Source organism: Salvelinus namaycush, chromosome 34 (genome assembly GCF_016432855.1).
Source record: "Salvelinus namaycush isolate Seneca chromosome 34, SaNama_1.0, whole genome shotgun sequence".
Classification (NCBI taxonomy): Eukaryota; Metazoa; Chordata; class Actinopteri; order Salmoniformes; family Salmonidae; genus Salvelinus; species Salvelinus namaycush.
Genome location: NC_052340.1, coordinates 13,923,046 through 13,941,903, shown reverse-complemented (window position 1 = coordinate 13,941,903; position 18,858 = coordinate 13,923,046). Strand labels below are relative to the sequence as shown.

The 18,858-nt window shown below is 43.1% G+C and overlaps 1 protein-coding gene across 1 annotated transcript in view; it reads left to right on the top strand.

Moving 5' to 3' along the window:
* The window catches only part of LOC120028337 (alpha-2-macroglobulin-like), a 34,524-nt gene that overhangs the window by 5,901 nt on the left and 9,765 nt on the right, over positions 1–18,858 (top strand). The window contains exons 6-34 of the mRNA XM_038973555.1: positions 37–205; positions 340–424; positions 664–778; positions 913–1,024; positions 1,107–1,216; positions 1,422–1,589; positions 1,753–1,989; positions 2,324–2,387; positions 2,674–2,819; positions 4,018–4,167; positions 6,436–6,672; positions 6,941–7,022; positions 7,109–7,262; positions 7,475–7,700; positions 7,859–7,985; positions 8,623–8,744; positions 8,915–8,966; positions 9,116–9,199; positions 9,491–9,667; positions 11,697–11,778; positions 12,073–12,229; positions 14,367–14,441; positions 16,153–16,318; positions 16,393–16,589; positions 16,905–17,120; positions 17,325–17,443; positions 17,912–18,002; positions 18,227–18,295; positions 18,502–18,607. Of these exons, the coding sequence (XP_038829483.1) occupies positions 37–205; positions 340–424; positions 664–778; positions 913–1,024; positions 1,107–1,216; positions 1,422–1,589; positions 1,753–1,989; positions 2,324–2,387; positions 2,674–2,819; positions 4,018–4,167; positions 6,436–6,672; positions 6,941–7,022; positions 7,109–7,262; positions 7,475–7,700; positions 7,859–7,985; positions 8,623–8,744; positions 8,915–8,966; positions 9,116–9,199; positions 9,491–9,667; positions 11,697–11,778; positions 12,073–12,229; positions 14,367–14,441; positions 16,153–16,318; positions 16,393–16,589; positions 16,905–17,120; positions 17,325–17,443; positions 17,912–18,002; positions 18,227–18,295; positions 18,502–18,607 (3,895 nt within the window). The remainder of the gene's footprint in view (positions 1–36; positions 206–339; positions 425–663; positions 779–912; positions 1,025–1,106; positions 1,217–1,421; positions 1,590–1,752; positions 1,990–2,323; positions 2,388–2,673; positions 2,820–4,017; positions 4,168–6,435; positions 6,673–6,940; positions 7,023–7,108; positions 7,263–7,474; positions 7,701–7,858; positions 7,986–8,622; positions 8,745–8,914; positions 8,967–9,115; positions 9,200–9,490; positions 9,668–11,696; positions 11,779–12,072; positions 12,230–14,366; positions 14,442–16,152; positions 16,319–16,392; positions 16,590–16,904; positions 17,121–17,324; positions 17,444–17,911; positions 18,003–18,226; positions 18,296–18,501; positions 18,608–18,858) is intronic.

Here is an 18,858-nt window from a genome sequence, read left to right as displayed (position 1 = left end):
ATACATTCCTTAAACCTATTATGAATCTGTATACAGGACCCAAACTCCAACCGCATTGCTCAGTGGTTGAACCAGTCAACAGTGAGTGGAATTCTGGACCTGTCCCACCCCATGTCCGCAGAGGCAACGCAAGGAAGTTACATCATCACTGCATGGAATGAGAAGGGAGAGCAAACCTCCCAAAACTTTGACATCAAAGAATATGGAGAGGAAATTGGCATGGGATAAAAACATTTGATGATTATATTGTTTTTACATGGTGATTTAATTGTGGTGTGATTATGTTTTTGGTGTAGTTCAACAGACCACGAGGATGTAATATCTGTATGTATTTTTTAGTGTTGCCCAAATATGAGGTGAAAGTCTATCTTCCCCAAACAATAACTATTCTGGACAAGCAAGCAACACTGAGAGTTTGTGGAAAGTAAGTGCATAAGATGATAGAGCATGATAGACAGTAAGATGATAATGACAAACAAGCTTTTAAACTGGGACATTTTATGGGCAGAATATTAAGTCAGACTTAATTTGTGTGTTGCATAGACTTTACTTGATATATACTGTCCCATGTTTGATACTTGCTCATGTTCATAGCTGTTTCTATTTTTACAACACGTGATTGCCATTCTTGAATTGTTTTTCTTCTGTTGACTTTGTTTCTAGATACACTTATGGAAAACCAGTGCTGGGGTCTGTCATGGCGAAAGTTTGCAGAAATGTCATTCAATATCGCTGGTTATATGATGCTATTAATATCTGCGAGTTGTATCATATGAAAGTAAGTATTTTTTATTCTTGTTATGCCAAATTCTTTGATGACAAAGAACACTCACTGTGGGGAAAATGTTGAGGTTTATAGACGTTTTCGTAGCGGATTTAAGCTGAGCTACAATAACTACTCATTCTGCCTAGACCGACACAACTGGTTGTGCAACCCAAATTATTGACGTGACCCGGTTCGGTCTAAATGAATCAAAGTTTGATGACTTCGAAGTGGAGACTGAGATGGAAGAATATGGAACGGGTAGGAGAGAACCTTATCTTGAACGTAGATGTGTTTACATGCTCAACTGTTGACCTCTGACCCTTGCCTGTGTTCTCTCCAGGGGTCATCCTTAAAGGTAGTGGCAAGGCAAGCTTCACCAATGTCATCATAACTGTTCGTTTTGAGGACGTGCCCCAAGCATATAAACCAGGAATTGCATACGAGGGGAAGGTGAGGACAAACTATATTAACAAATGCCTTTTTAATAACGCTGCAGAAAATGTATTACTCAGAAAAATCGATTTGAGCATGAAGTGGTGATAAATGTTAACATGTAATTTGGAGCATGTAAACTAGGCATTTGATGTCTTGTATTTAATGGGAGTGTATATTTAGTATATTGAATGTCTGCAGTCATCCTGTCCTGTGTTTTCAGATCAAAGTGACCGGTCCAGACTCTAGTCCCATTCCCAATGAGCCTGTGTATCTCTTCCTACAAAACAGTGGCACATCTGAGAACTGGACTCTCACCACAGACAGCAAGGGCATTGCTTCTTTCTCTCTAGACACTTCTCTATGGAGTTCTGATTCTGTCTCTCTGTCGGTCAGTGGTCACTCACTCATGTTTTCCTCTATTAAATATTTAATGATATTATTTAAATATTAAATTGTTTGTTCTGAGTGAGATCACTCATTTCTCCTGATGTATTCTCCAAGGTTACTACAATTGTTTATTTTTCATATATTTTCTGTTTTTCTTGAACCAGGCTCGTTATCAAAAGGTTATGGAGGATTATCCGTACGAGCAGGGTGTGCGTAGACCAGAATATTCATCCGATTACCAATTCACAAGAAAATTTTATTCCAAGAGCAAGAGCTTTGTGAAGATAATGCAGGGTGAAGGGAAGTTCTCCTGTGAGAAGGACGGTATTGTTCTTGCTCACTACATCATCCAAGGGGTGGAGCTGAAAAAGGGACAGACGACCCTGGACTTCTTCTATCTGGTAAGATTAAAGGGATGTTTCACTCAAAGTACAACCTAACATGGTTTTTACACTTGGTCTGTGGTTTTGGGATATATATTTTACTTACTTCGGTATTTGATTGTCATTGTTGCGTCTGGAAATATTCTAATGGCTCGGGCAAACCATACAGTACTTTACATGCAGTTGAAAAGTTAATCATTAGGGATATTTTGTAATTTTACACTTTAATAAAGCAGTAACTTCAAGATATTTGCTAGCAGATCCCCCAGTTTTATCCAATGTTCCAGTCTCCCTGGGTCACTCTCTGGTTATTAATGTTGACGCTGCCACCTGGCTGTCTCTTATGTCCCAGGTTATATCTAGAGGCAGCATTCAGCAGCACGGCCATCTTCCGGTGACTGTTACAGAAGGAAAAGGTAAATACATGGGACTTGGATTCTCCCGAATGTTTCTTGCCGTTTTTTCATTAGGACTTCTCAGAACCCCACTTGATTAGAGAACATACCTCCTGGAAAAGACCTAATGGCATTAAACTGGCATGGGATATAAACCTGTCACGACAGGATTCAATCATCCAGATTACATCTTCAGTACAAGTTCTTACTGCACAGTATATTTCATAGACTAGTCACTGAACACTATGTCCGTATTGGTGGTTTATGGTGAGCTAATGTCCATCCCATTGTCCATCTCTTATTTCAGTTAACCAAGGGCAGCTGATGCTCTCGCTGCAGCGGATGCCTGAGCTGACCCCTTTTGCCCAGGTGGTGGTGTACACCGTGTTGCCTGATGGGGAGGCAGTAGCAGACAGCCGAGACTTCCCCATTCACCTCTGCCTAAAAAACAAGGTAGGCAACTAGGCGTCTTTCACCAGCGACATGAAATGTGATCTATCGGGGCTACATGCACTACGATCAATTTCCAAAATGAGTTCGCATCAGACGATGATATGAAATCCTTCAACTGCACCTTTTGGATCATCACAAATCCTTTGGATCTGTTTCTGTTTCTGGTTGTGGTCAGTTGCGTGCTCAGTAGTGGTGTAGATGAAAGTCAGTGGTTTTGGTCACTAGTTGTTGTAGTCAGGTGTGGTTGAGGTCAGAAGATGAATGGTCGGAAGATATGTAGTTGTGGTCAATATTTGTGTGGTTGTGATCAGTAATTGTGGTCACCCTCATTTTTTTGCCCTCTGTCTGGTGAGTACCCATAGCAATGGCTCCGTTTGGGCTGCTCCATAATGACACACAGTATAGTAGACCTCAGCATGTCACTCTGACAAACGGCTAACTTTTTTTTATTGGTAGAAGCTATTCCTAATCTGCTCTTTCCAGTCAGAACAAAAAGTTGTATACAAGTAACTTGAGTGAGACCATTCCACACGTTTTAGTTTGAACTGCGTGTCTAGCGTAAACGGTGTAGGAGGAGTAGCATGCTGAATAAGAAAAAGTACGTTGAATATCTAAGCTGGGGCTTTTGCTGCGCAATCTCCACAGATACACTTACTCATGATATAATTCTGCCAGGTCAGCCTACTTCGCAGTTAACATTTTAATTTAGTTTTTTGGGGGGGAAATATTTCTGCCAACCCACAAGATGATCACATCAACTGGCTACACACTGAGTGGTAGGCACACATGCACACCGCACAGACCGACTGGGGTAATATTAATGGAGATGAGTTGGCAGACATTGTGTTAGGTTTGGCTTTTTAAGCCAATAGTGGCTAACCAGGGCTGGGATGTCAATGTTGCGTTGATTAGATAGTAGCTGAGAGCTTACGGTGTTTGACAGTTTGCTGTGGAACACGTGAGATTTACATGTACTTTCAGAATTTTTGGGCGAGCTACTCTAGGTGGGCTGCGACCTACTGGTAGCTTGTGATCGACCTGTTGGAGACCCCTGCTCTACACAGTACAAGCATTATTATGTTATGGGCTCTGTACCAGTATGCTACTATATTTGGAATGAACCAATGCGTTGGACATGTATGCTAGTATAGATATATTTCAACATAGCTGTGATGTCTCCTGCTTTTCTCCTCTCCAGGTGTCCCTGAAGTTCTCGTCCCTCCAGGAGTTGCCAGGGGAGAAGACGTCTCTGAGCCTCCAGGCCCACCCAGGGTCTCTGTGTTCTCTCAGGGCCATCGACCAGAGTGTGCTGCTGCTGCAGCCTGAACAGGAGCTCAGCCTAGACTCTGTACGTTCTCCATGGTCCTGCATCCCAAATGGCTCCCTATACCCTATGTAGTGCACTACTTTTGACCAGGGCCATTGACTCACCACACTAAGCTGAAGCCTAACCATGATCACACCACCTTTGGCATTGTTTTTGTGCACCCATGTTTTTCAAGATAGGATTTGGCTCATTTTCAGCTTCCTCTAACCATGTATTAAAACTTCTTGTCAATAGGGGGGCGCCATTTCGACTTTGTAAAAATTCGTTCCCAAATTAAACTGCCTCGTACTCAATTCTTGCTCGTACAATATGCATATTATTATTACTATTGGATAGAAAACACTCTCTAGTTTCTAAAACCGTTTGAATTATATCTGTGAGTAAAACAGAACTCAAGTTGCAGCTAACTTCCTGTCAGGAAGTGAGAAATCTGAAATCGGGCACTCTGTTCCAGGGTCAGTTTATTAATTTGCATGTAATCTATGAGTCGACATGCACTGCATACGATTTCCCCTAGATGTCAGTAAGCAGTGAGAATTGGAATGGTGTTGCTAGGCAGATCTGAGGCCATATAAAGGGTCTTGGAACGTGGGGTGCACTCTTTTCAACGTTCGTCATTGCGCAAGACAGACCTCGGGATGGCATTCTGAAAAGCTCTCGTTATAGGCCTTAGATATATCCGGCTCTGATTTTATTCGATATAGGTGTTAAAGACATCATAATGTAGTTATTTTAAACCGAGTTATATCAGTTTATATCAGTATATTGCGATTTTCGGATATTTCTTTGTGCTGCGTTATGAAGAGTTGGACACGTCTGGGCCACATAGCTAATGTTTGCTGCTAATTCCTAAGTTGAAGACGACAATCTACAACCGAGCAACGATGATTCTGGACAAAGGACCACTTGCACAAGATTCTGATGGAAGCTCATCAAAAAGTAAGAACTATTTATGATGTTAATTCGTTGTTCTGTTGAAAAATGTAAAACTACTATTCCGCCATTAATTTCGGTGCGGTCTCGCTTTAACGCACGCTGTATGTTGTAGTAACGTTAATTTAAAAAATCTAACACAGCGGTTGCATTAAGAACTAATGTATCTTTCATTTGCTGTCCAACCTGTATTTTTTAGTCAAGTTTATGATTAGTTATTGATTAGATTAGGTGCCTCTCCCAAGATTTCTCCCGACATTTTGTTGGCAGCTTGGCTACTATTCTCATTGTATAACCACGATTTGTGCCGCTAAATATGCACATTTTCGAACAAACAATATATGTATTGTGTAATATGATGTTATAGGACTGTCATCTGATGAAGTTTTGAGAAGGTTAGTGAAAAATGTATCTTTTGCTGGTTTATTCGCTATCGCTAACGTGCATGAATCAATGCTGCTGTGTGGTTGGCTATTGTAGTAAGCTAATATAATGCTAAATTGTGTTTTCGCTGTAAAACACTTAAAGAATCTGAAATATTGGCTGGATTCACAAGATCTTTGTCTTTCATTTGCTGTACGCTGTGTATTTTTCATAAATGTTTTATGATGAGTATTTAGGTAATTCACGTTGCTCTCTGTAGTTATTCTAGTTGCTTTGGTGAGAGTTGTGATGGTGGCTGCAATGTAAAACTATGATTTATACCTGAAATATGCACATTTTTAGAACAAAACATATGCTATACAATAAATATGTTATCAGACTGTCATCTGATGAAGTTGTTTCTTGGTTAGTGACTATTTATATCTTTATTTGGTCGAATTTGTGATAGCTACCTATGCAGGAAAAAAATGGTGGAGAAAAAAAAGTTGTGTCTTTTGCTATGGTGGTTAGCTAATAGAAATACATATTGTGTCTTCCCTGTAAAACATTTTAAAAATCAGAAATGATGGCTGGATTCACAAGATGTGTATCGTTCATTTGGTGTCTTGGACTTGTGATTTCATGAACATTTTATTATATGATATCCCTGTGGCTTTAGGCTAGGCTATGCTAGTCAGCTTTTTTGATGGGGGGGATCCCGGATCCGGGTTTGTGACTTGTTAGAGGTTTTAACCACTGTCTGATACTTAGTTTAGAAGTTTCAACTTGTGGGACTATTTCGTTGGTTGTCTTGTACCACTCAAGCAAAATCGAGTACAGATCAAGTATTTGTCATATGTATTTAAACCAGGTGTTATCCTATGCACTGACCTTGTCCTAACTACGTACTGACCCTGTAACCTCTGACCATAATCTGATGCTGCGGATTATAAAGTCAGTATTACTAGAGGTATATTACTTCTCTCTCCGCAGGTCTTCAGTCAGCTGCCTGTTCAGAAGTTGTCTGGATATTCATACAGAGTAGAAGACTTTGACCCCTACCCATGCCGACCATTTCCTCCAATTGTTAAAGAGGAGATGGAAGTGCCCCCTCTACCTGTCCCTAAACTGTCCGAGGAGTTAGAAGCACCACCTGTACCTGACAGGAAAAAACGCTCAGTCTGGTTTGTCCCCAACAATGACAAAAACGATGTTTACAACATCTTTAAAGTAAGAGGATCAAATAAGTTTAATGTTATTGTTTTTGTCTGTTTGGAATATGGAAAATGTATAAATAAATACTTAATATTTAAGTAAGAAAGTAGACACTGAATTAATTAAAATGGAATGCAGTCTGTGAAGATGTATACACCGTATCTATAAAAATGTTTGGGTTTTTAAACCAATACCCACATAATTTAGCAAAACTGAAATACAGGTATGATATGGCCTTTACTTACGGACACTGTTTTACAATTGTATGTACTTTTCATTTTAGGAAGTTGGAATCAAGATCCTGACCAACTCTGACGTGAAAAAACCTTACCACTGTATTATACCCTTTTCAATGGAATATGACGGTATGGTAGAAGAGAGTATGATATATTCTAATATGTGAACCTTTCTAGTCTTAACCTAATAATAAAGGATTCGTTTCTATTTTCAGCTATCCGAGTTAAATCAGTAGAAGAAATTGATGCTCCAGTGTCAATGGCCAACATGATGCCAGAGACTTCAGCCGCTAGAGCCTCTGACGGGCCTAAGGAGACCGTCCGCACGTACTTCCCTGAGACCTGGATCTGGGACCTGGTTCCTGTGGGGTAAGCTTTGTGACAGACGCCATATTTGTAGTCCAACATTACATCCCTTTCCATGGGGTGCTGGGCTGACACTGCCTTGTAATGGGGTTATACTGAAACTACATGAATGTTTTTGTCCAAGGGGTAGGTTTATTTATTGAATTGACCATGTCATGTGTTCTAATGTTAATATACATTTTGTGTTTTTATTGCACCCTTTTCACCACTACCAGAGATACAGGAAAGGTGAATGTTGAGAAGACTGTCCCTGACACCATCACTAAGTGGGCTGCAGGGGCGTTCTGTACTTCCCCAGTGGGTTTTGGCCTGGCTCCCAACACTGGCCTCACTGCCTTCCAACCCTTCTTTGTGAGCCTGACGCTGCCCTACTCTGTCATCCGGGGGGAGGTGTTCACACTCAAGGCCACAGTGTTCAACTACCTCTCCAAGTGTATCATGGTAAGCCCTCCCAGTGTTGTCTCTTTCTTTACCTCTCCAGTCCCACTTCATTTGGATAGTCCCTGTAGACCTATAGACGCTCTGACATTTTAAGGACGAGAGAAGAAACGCATGGAATCTAGTAAAGACTTGCGATTGACCCCATGTGTTTCTCCTAGGTGAAGGTGACTCTAGCTGAGTCGAACCAGTTCACAGCCAGGCCATGTGAAGGCTGCCAGTACACACTGTGTCTTTGTGCTGAAGAGAGCAGGACCTTCAAGTGGATCCTCACCCCAACTGCTTTAGGTGAGCCATACAGTACTCTCTGTCAATCTATCACAAGGCTCTTGCAATAGACTCCACAGTTACTCCCTACACATTGGCCCTTACACCCTAACCCTTCTCTAAGGTTTAAGAAATCCAGACTCTCAATTCATGCAAATGTTGAAAGGTTAGGACCAAAGTGGAGGAGGTAGGATGTGAATTGTTTCGTCTGTGGCACCACTGGTGCCTAAGGACAGGGTTGTTCACTTTGCACAGCTCTTGTCAGACTGAAATGTAAGAATATTCAATTATTTATCTTATTGACATGGCTCAAATAAATTCCTTGTATATATCCTAGCCCTGTAAAGAATTGTTGACAATGGCTTGTACTAACAAGTCGAGAGGGATATCTGATGACATGCTCAGAAAGCTCTCCCTCAGGGGTATCATGGCTATCGGAGAAATGGAGGCAGGGAACGAGGGAATGGAAGAAAGGAAGGAAGGAAGAAAGAAAGGAAGGAAGGAATGAATGAGGAGGGAAGGCGGGAACAGTTGAGCCAGGGTACATGAGTGACTGAGAGGCTGGAGGTGGACGGGGTAAAAGGGAGCAAGCTGATGGAGGGGCAGGTTCATCAGTGACTGGTCTAGACTGGAATGTTAATGTTTACCTGAACTATAGGGGAGGTGAGTGTGAAAGTGAGCGCTGAGGCATTGAAAACTGAGGAGCTCTGCGGCAACGAAGTGGCCACAGTGCCAGAGAAAGGACGCATTGACACCGTTGTGCAAACACTGCTGGTGGAGGTGAGTGTCTGTCCTGTATAGCAAGTCTACGTTTAATTAACCTTTTAAGTGGTTATACATATAAATTCTATAATGAAATTAACTAGAGTTGTCGTCATTAGACCGTTTTATTTTAGTGCTGAAGAAAGCCAGTGGTCTGTCTTTTCTCAATGTCACTTTCCCTCTGTCAGGCCGAGGGAACCCAGGAGACGGTCAGCCACAACGCTCTGCTCTGCCCTGCAGGTAATCTCCTGACCTCTATCAGTCATACTTTCTCATAACTACCCCGACGATTAAGTTGACGTGCATTTGTTGTGGTTTAGATGACAGATACTTTTTAATTGGTTCTCAAGTCACTCAGTCTGTCTCGTTTATCTGTCTCGCGTCACCAGAGGGCCCAGTGGAGAAGGACATCTCTCTGAAGTTGCCTGAGGTGTTTGTGGAGGGCTCTGCCAAGGCCTCCCTCTCAGTACTGGGTGAGAATTCCTCATCTGTTTTGCTGAGTTTTTTTCACACCTAATATATATAGATTTTAAAAGTTTTATAACATTTTCAGGATATGTTTTCCATTTTGGTGCAGATGATTTTTCATCCCTCTATTCATGACGAGGGAAGTTGATATTCAACCTGCAGATCTATGATCGGGATAAGCATGGTTAATTTTAGGGTTAGGGTAAGAAACCGGGATCTGCCGGTCGAATATACACTGCCATTGACTAGAGACCTATGTTTGATTGATTGTCATAATGGTTGGTCTCTTTCACCAGGTGACCTGATGGGTCGGGCCATGAAGAACCTGGACAGCCTGTTGCAGATGCCCTATGGCTGTGGAGAGCAGAACATGGTGCTGTTTGCTCCCAACATCTACATCCTCAACTACCTGCAGAGCACCAGGCAGCTCACCATGGAGATCCAGACCAGGGCCACAGGCTTCCTAGACAGTGGTGAGTGAACTGGGTCCAGTTCAGTAAGGCACAACATGTTGCAACGAAAATCAAGCAATTATTATCAGACATGTTCAGTTACAGCCTGCACTCCCCGTTTTACTCAATAAAAATGTTAAAATCTCCCTACTGGACACAACCCTGGTGAAATTGACCGCTATCTATTCTGAAGACTATTGCTTAACCTAATGCATAGAATGGGATATGACAAGAGAATTTGCAGTAGGCCTTGTTCTTTTTGAATAATGAGCTGTGATTGAACAGGACTCTGCAAAGATCAACACTGTTTGACAGTTTGTCTGATCCTGTGTGCATCTCTTCTCTGACTAGCAACAACCTGTTGTATATACACTGCTCAAAAAAATAAAGGGAACACTTAAACAACACAATGTAACTCCAAGTCAATCACACTTCTGTGAAATCAAACTGTCCACTTAGGAAGCAACACTGATTGACAATAAATTTCACATGCTGTTGTGCAAATGGAATAGACAAAAGGTGGAAATTATAGGCAATTAGCAAGACACCCCCAATAAAGGAGTGGTTCTGCAGGTGGTGACCACAGACCACTTCTCAGTTCCTATGCTTCCTGGCTGATGTTTTGGTCACTTTTGAATGCTGGCGGTGCTTTCACTCTAGTGGTAGCATGAGACGGAGTCTACAACCCACACAAGTGGCTCAGGTAGTGCAGCTCATCCAGGATGGCACATCAATGCGAGCTGTGGCAAGAAGGTTTGCTGTGTCTGTCAGCGTAGTGTCCAGAGCATGGAGGCGCTACCAGGAGACAGGCCAGTACATCAGGAGACGTGGAGGAGGCCGTAGGAGGGCAACAACCCAGCAGCAGGACCGCTACCTCCGCCTTTGTGCAAGGAGGAGCAGGAGGAGCACTGCCAGAGCCCTGCAAAATGACCTCCAGCAGGCCACAAATGTGTATGTGTCAGCATATGGTCTCACAAGGGCTCTGAGGATCTCATCTCGGTACCTAATGGCAGTCAGGCTACCTCTGGCGAGCACATGGAGGGCTGTGCGGCCCCACAAAGAAATGCCACCCCACACCATGACTGACCCACCGCCAAACCGGTCATGCTGGAGGATGTTGCAGGCAGCAGAACGTTCTCCACGGCGTCTCCAGACTCTGTCACGTCTGTCACATGTGCTCATGTGCTCAGTGTGAACCTGCTTTCATCTGTGAAGAGCACAGGGCGCCAGTGGCGAATTTGCCAATCTTGGTGTTCTCTGGCAAATGCCAAACGTCCTGCACGGTGTTGGGCTGTAAGCACAACCCCCACCTGTGGACGTCGGGCCCTCATACCACCCTCATGGAGTCTGTTTCTGACCGTTTGAGCAGACACATGCACATTTGTGGCCTGCTGGAGGTCATTTTGCAGGGCTCTGGCAGTGCTCCTCCTGCTCCTCCTTGCACAAAGGCGGAGGTAGCGATCCTGCTGCTGGGTTGTTGCCCTCCTACGGCCTCCTCCACGTCTCCTGATGTACTGGCCTGTCTCCTGGTAGCGCCTCCATGCTCTGGACACTACGCTGACAGACACAGCAAACCTTCTTGCCACAGCTCGCATTGATGTGCCATCCTGGATGAGCTGCACTACCTGAGCCACTTGTGTGGGTTGTAGACTCCGTCTCATGCTACCACTAGAGTGAAAGCACCGCCAGCATTCAAAAGTGACCAAAACATCAGCCAGGAAGCATAGGAACTGAGAAGTGGTCTGTGGTCACCACCTGCAGAATCACTCCTTTATTGGGGGTGTCTTGCTAATTGCCTATAATTTCCACCTTTTGTCTATTCCATTTGCACAACAGCATGTGAAATTTATTGACAATCAGTGTTGCTTCCTAAGTGGACAGTTTGATTTCACAGAAGTGTGATTGACTTGGAGTTACATTGTGTTGTTTAAGTGTTCCCTTTATTTTTTTGAGCAGTGTATTTGGCTCTGAACCAGTTAACGTCACCTTCCACATGCAGTACAAGTCCCTAGAAGGAGTGTCTTTGTTCATTTGGCCATTTGTGTTGCAGGCTACCAGAGAGAGCTCAACTACAAGCATGACGATGGCTCCTACAGTGCCTTTGGGAAGAGCGATGAGTCTGGAAACACGTGGTCAGTTCAGTTGTCCACACAGTCATAATACCTTCTCTTAGATGATTCCTCAATTTACATTTGTTTGTTATGAAAATTACATTAGTTTAAAGGGGGTTGCAGTATGTAATCAAGGTAGGAATGTGATGGTCTCAAACCATACTAGCATGTGCTATGGCAAATATAGAGTTGGCTTCAGCACATACAGTATGGCTACTAGCTACTGTTATCTAGAGTCTATGATCCATAGTTTAGGCAAGGCTCACGACATCTAGTCCGTGTAACTCCAGTGACATCTGACCTGTGTTCTCTCAGGCTCACCTCCTTTGTGCTGAAGTCCTTTGGAGGGGCCAAGCCCTACATCTTTGTGGACCCCGCCCACATTGCCCAGGCCAAGGCCTGGTTGGCCAGTCACCAGCAGACGGATGGCTGCATCGCGTCAGTGGGGAAACTCTTCCATAACGGCATGAAGGTAAAGGGGAGTCAGAGCTCAGTGGGTAATAAGAGGAGTATTATACTGCAGCCACCAAATGTGACAAGGTAACGTTAAGGGCAGAGATTCAGCAGGAGGTTCTGGTGCAAGTGTCCCATTTCTATTTAGAGTGCAATGGTGGAGTCTGCATAAAATGCTAGATAACTAGCAAACAAAAGACTTGATAATAATACATAGTCTAACATCAAATATGAGTACAGTCGTGGCCAAATGTTTTGAGAATGACACAAATAATTATTTTCACTAAGTCTGCTGCTTCAGTGTCTTTAGATAATTTCTGTCAGATGTTACTTTGGAATACTGAAGTATAATTACAAGCATTTCATAAGTGTCATAGGCTTTTATTGACAATTACATGAAGTTGATGCAAAGAGTCAATATTTGCAGTGTTGACCCTTCTTTTTCAAGACCTCTGCAATCCGCCCTGGCATGCTGTCAATTAACTTCTGGGCCACATCCTGACTGATGGCAGCCCATTCTTGCATAATCAATGCTTGGAGTGTGTCAGAATTTGTGGGTTTTTGTTTGTCCACCCGCCTCTTGAGGATTGACCACAAGTTCTCAATGGGATTATGGTCTGGGGAGTTTCCTGGCCATGGATCCAAAATATCAATGTTTTGTTCCCCGAACCACTTAGTTATCACTTTTTCCTTATGGCAAGGTGCTCCATCATGCTGGAAAAGGCATTGTTCGTCACCAAACTGTTCCTGGATGGTTGGGAGAAGATGCTCTCGGAGGATGTGTTGGTACCATTCTTTATTCATGGCTGTGTTCTTAGGCAAAATTGTGAGTGAGCCCACTCCCTTGGCTGAGAAGCAACCCCACACATGAATGGTCTCAGGATGCTTTACTGTTGGCATGACACAGGACTGATGGTAGCGCTCATCTTGTCGTCTCCGGACAAGCTTTTTTCCGGATGCCCCAAACAACCGGAAAGGGGATTCATCAGAGAAAATGACTTTAACCCAGTTCTCAGCAGTCCAATCCCTGTACCTTTTGCAGAATATCAGTCTGTCCCTGATGTTTTTCCTGGAGAGAAGTGGCTTCTTTGCTGCCGTTCTTGACACCAGGCCATTCTCCAAAAGTCTTTGCCTCACTGTGTGTGCAGATGCACTCACACCTGCCTGCTGCCATTCCCGAGCAAGCTCTGTACTGGTGGTGCCCGATCCCGCAGCTGAATCAACTTTAGGAGACGGTCATGGAGCTTGCTGGACTTTCTTGGGCACCCTGAAGCCTTCTTCACAACAATTGAACCGCTCTCCTTGAAGTTCTTGATGATCTGATAAATGGTTGATTTAGGTGCAATCTTACTGGCAGCAATATCCTTGCCTGTGAAGCCCTTTTTGCGCAAAGCAATGATGACGGAATGTGTTTCCTTGCAGGTAACCTTGGTTTACAGAGGAAGAACAATGATTCCAAGCACCACCCTCCTTTTGAAGCTTCCAGTCTGTTATTTGAACTCAATCAGCATGACAGAGTGATCTCCAGCCTTGTCCTCGTCAACACTCACACCTGTGTTAACTAGAGAATCACTGACATGATGTCAGCTAGTTCTTTTGTGGCAGGGCTGAAATGCAGTGGAAATGTTTTGGGGGATTCAGTTCATTTGCATGGCAAAGAGGAACTTTGCAATTCATCTGATCACTCTTCATAACATTCTGGAGTATATGCAAATTGCCATCATACAAAATGAGGCAGCAGACTTTGTGAAAATTAATATTTGTGTCATTCTCAACTTTTGGCCACGACTGTACTTTACATACTTCATATTGCACTGACATGTAGGATAATGTACTGTTCAGGAGGACCTTAAAACCCCACGTGTGCCCTAAAGGAGCACATACTGAGCACAACAAGAATCCCAAGCATGTTTTAGCCAGTCCTGAGAACACACCACCTCCCTAAAGGGACCTCAGTCTGACTGACTAGTCCCGACAGCTTTTGCATCTCCAAAACAGTACTCTTAAAATTATTACCCACCTGTTCTTTATCTTTGCACCATTATCATTTGAATGTTTTAAACACTGCAATGATTTTACCTGACATCAGTGACTTTGAAACTCTGTAACACCTTGGAGTACTGTATGACGTTTACTGGCATCCTTTGTTGTCATAGGGAGGGGTCGGGGATCAAGTGTCGCTCACTGCCTACATCACCGCTGCACTGCTGGAGCTGGATGCCAACACTTCTGTGAGTTATCACCTCTTTCCATATCCAAGTATTTAAAAATATATATATTATTGATAAACAAGAAGGCCACATTTGTTGATTTTATCAAAACATGAACGGCCCTAGTGGATATTTCTGCTTAGCCGTCCAACTACTTCACACAATTTTAAATAAGACGATATCACCCACAGAACGCCTCACTTACCATGTATTCGAATTTGTAAAACAGCATCCCAATATACAGTTCCGTCTGGAAAAGTTTTCAGACCCCTTGATTAATTCCACAGTTTGTTACGTTACAGCCGTATTCTAAAATGGATTAATAAAATGTTAAAAATCCTCAGCGATCTACACACAATACACCATAATGACAAAGCGAAAACAGGTTTTTAGAAATGTTTGCAAATGTATTGAAAATAAAAAAACAGAAATTCCTTATTTACACAAGTATTCAGATATTTTGCAATGATACAGGTTCATACTGTTTCCATTGATCATCCTTGAGGTGTTTATACAAGTTGATTGGAGTCCACTTGTGGTAAATTCAATTGATTGGACATGATTTGGAAAGGCACACACCTGTCTATATAAGGTCCCACAGTTGACAGTGAATGCCAGAGCAAAAACCAAGCCATGAGGTTGAAGGAATTGTCCGTTGAGCTCCGAGACAGATTGTGTCGAGGCACAGATCTGGGGAAGGGTACCAACACATTTCTGCAGCATTGAAGGTCCCCAAGAACACAGTGGCCGCCATCATTCTTAAATGTAAAAACTCTTCCTAGAGCTGGCTGCCTGGCCAAACTGAGCAATCGGGGAAGAAAGGCCTTGGTCAGAGAGGTGACCAAGAACCTGACGGTCAGTCTGACAGAGCTCTGGAGTTCCTCTGTGGAGATGGGAGAACCTTCCAGAAGGACAACCATCTCTGCAGCTCTCCACCAATTAGGCCTTTATGGTAGAGTGCCAGACGGAAGCCACTCCTCAGTAAAAGACAGATAACAGCCCACTTGGGGTTTGCCAAAAGGCACTACGCTGACAGACACAGCAAACCTTCTTGCCACAGCACGCATTGATGTGCCATCCTGGATGAGCTGCACTACCTGAGCCACTTGTGTGGGTTGTAGACTCCGTCTCATGCTACCACTAGAGTGAAAGCACCGCCAGCATTCAAAAGTGACCAAAACATCAGCCAGGAAGCATAGGAACTGAGAAGTGGTCTGTGGTCACCACCTGCAGAATCACTCCTTTATTGGGGGTGTCTTGCTAATTGCCTATAATTTCCACCTTTTGTCTATTCCATTTGCACAACAGCATGTGAAATTTATTGTCAATCAGTGTTGCTTCCTAAGTGGACAGTTTGATTTCACAGAAGTGTGATTGACTTGGAGTTACATTGTGTTGTTTAAGTGTTCCCTTTATTTTTTTGAGCAGTGTATATATATTAGGGATTTTGTCCAATTCTTCTCTGCAGATTCTCTCAAGCTCTGTCACTGTACACAGTATATACACTAGTTAATTTATTTATATTGCTAACATTATTTGGTACTCATACCCGTATTAAAAACCTGATAAAAGGTCTGGGTTGTGTTCATTAGGGAGCGCAATGGAAAACCCATGAACATTTTGCAACAATGTGCATGTTTCTTATTGAAACTGGGAGGGAATATCTGGATCAATCAGTGTTCCTCTGCTTGGTGCCTAATAAACACAATCCTGTTGTATGTGGGTGTGTCAGGACCCCATGGTGGAGAAGAGTCTGACGTGTCTGAAGGCAGCAGTGTCTGACCAGCTGGAGAACACCTACACCATGGCCCTGCTGTCCTACACCTTCACCCTGGCCCAAAACCAGGACATGAGGGCCAAGCTCATCACCCACCTGGACAAGATAGCTGCTACCTCAGGTATGTCTTGTCGCTTTGTGAAAATGTCTCTACCTTTCTGACTGCTGGGAAACTGACAATGAAAATTACCACAGGTGGCAATCGTCACTGGGAGAGAGCAGAGGCTTCAGGGACGAAGACTGACTCTCTGGAGGTGGAGATGACATCCTATGTGCTGCTGGCGCTGCTCTCCGGTCCCACCATGCCAGGCTTTGGGCTGGACTACTCCACTGGCATCGTCCGCTGGCTGGCCCAGCAGCAGAACCCCTACGGAGGCTTTGCCTCCACACAGGTACTTTGTTGGTCTGGTAGACATTCATTCACTCTAGCAACTCATCTGCCAATCGCTCCTACTGTTAGTACATGGCCAAACATGGATCACACCAAATCCTTATTTGTATATGAAATGTAGTAAATTGGACATTGTATTAAAGCTTTACAATCATTTCATAACACAACACATGGATTTCCTTGAATTGTTGTGTTTCATTTTACAATCTTCATATGTATTGCTTTATTATATTGATTCTCTCCATTCATACCCAAGCTATAGTCGACCCGGATTTGATTTTGCAACAGTACTTTTCTCCCCCCCCCCTGTCACCAGGACACAGTAGTAGCACTGCAGGCCCTGGCCAAGTACGGTGCTGCCACCTTCAGTCCAGAGGGCGCCAGTACAGTCAGTGTGAACTCGGCCGGAGGCCTGAAGATGGAGTTCACTGTGAATCAGAACAACAGGCTGCTCTATCAGGAGGAGCAGCTGAGGGAGGTCCCTGGAGACTACAACATCAAGGCACAGGGCAAGAGCTGCGTGTTTGTGCAGGTCAGGCTCCAGTCATTTTCCCTTTGCTGCCTCTCAGTACTGCATGTACTGAGTATCTGGTTTGTGTTCAGTAGAGCACACTGTTGCACAAAAACTAACGTTTCATCCCTAGAATTTCAGCATTAATGGAAATGCATGTGTGCTACTGTACATTGAAATGTCTGTTGATTTCATGCATCTCAATAGTATCGTCTGTCTTTTCAGATCGCCATGCACTACAATATTCCCCCTCCTCCTGACTTCTCTGCTTTCAACATCTCAACACAGACGCTTGGGAAATGTGACGGCACCAAGAAATCTCTGATAGTGTCTGTGGATGTCAGGTACAGTGGTATTCCTTTTACCTTTGAAATAGCAGCTGAAAAAAATGACAACCACCAGTTTGTTTATGCATTTAAAATGCATCTTTAAAGCTGCACTATAACTTTTTGGGCGACCTGACCAAATTCATGTAGACATATGAGTTATAGATCTGTCGTCCTTATTGACAGCAAGTCTAAGAAGTGTTAGATCTGTTCTATGTACGCTATTTTTATGCTTCCCATTCTTAAGTATCGTTTTTGCGTCTTTTACTTTCGGTTTTGAACAGCATAAAATAAAAAATGTTTGGTTACTGAAAATATATTTCAAAGTGGTTTAGATGGTACAATGATTTTCTTGCTTGTTTTGTCACAAACTTAACTTAAGCTAACTAGTAGAATTATAGCAATCAGGAAATGGTGGAGCGATTTCTGCATATTTGCACCTTTAAGATAATATCCATCCTTCATCTGACTCTGTGTGACTGACAGGTACAATGGTCGGCGAGAGGAGACCAACATGGTGATCATCAATGTCAAGCTTCTCTCCGGCTTCGTCCTGGACAAATCCTCCCTCGGGCCTGTGAGTCAATAAGAGAACCTCAGTTAATCAGGGCCAGGAGTTTTACCAGTTTGGGGAACACTCCTGGCCCTAGGTATAATCCCCTTGAGGATTAGTTAATGTATAAAATGATAATGGCATCTGTTCTAATTGTAAGTATTATCCTTTTGTCAATGCCAGTAGTTGTCCTTTGAATGTATCAGTTGTACTATGACACAATCTTATCCTGTGTTCTGTTCTTCCAGTTGAAAAATGACCCCACTGTCAAACGTGTTGACCTGGAGGAAGGACATGTCATCATCTACCTAGATGGGGTAGGAACATGACTGTTGCATCTAAACGGGGCTGTCTTTATCGGTTACAGAACTTAGTTGGATGTGGTCTCATCTGCATCTACACACTGGATTTAACTTGAACAGTAACATCAAAGTAAGACTGTAGTGGATGTTTTATACAGTAACACTATGTGAATCTATAACATTGAACTGCAATGTCAAATGTATTATTCCTTTTCTTCCAGCTCAAGCAGAAGGAAACGAAGACGTACAGCCTGGCCATAGAGGAGGATGTGCCTGTGAGGAATCTGAAACCAGCTGTGGTGAAAGTGTATGACTACTACCAGACAAGTAAGAATTCCATCTTAACACAGACAGCAAAATTGTCATCTCTTGTGCAGAAATCCTTGTCTGGCAGTGAAAAAGTTAATTCAGCCTCATTTTACTGCCTTTAAAAGAAAGAAATACATGGCTCATATGGCTGACTTGCTTAAACAAATGTGGTTTCTACTGACATTTTGAGATGTACAAACTATGGCATAAGGGGAAGACGAGCGGATAAGAGGCAATACGTAATTTCGATTAAGACATTAATGAGTGAG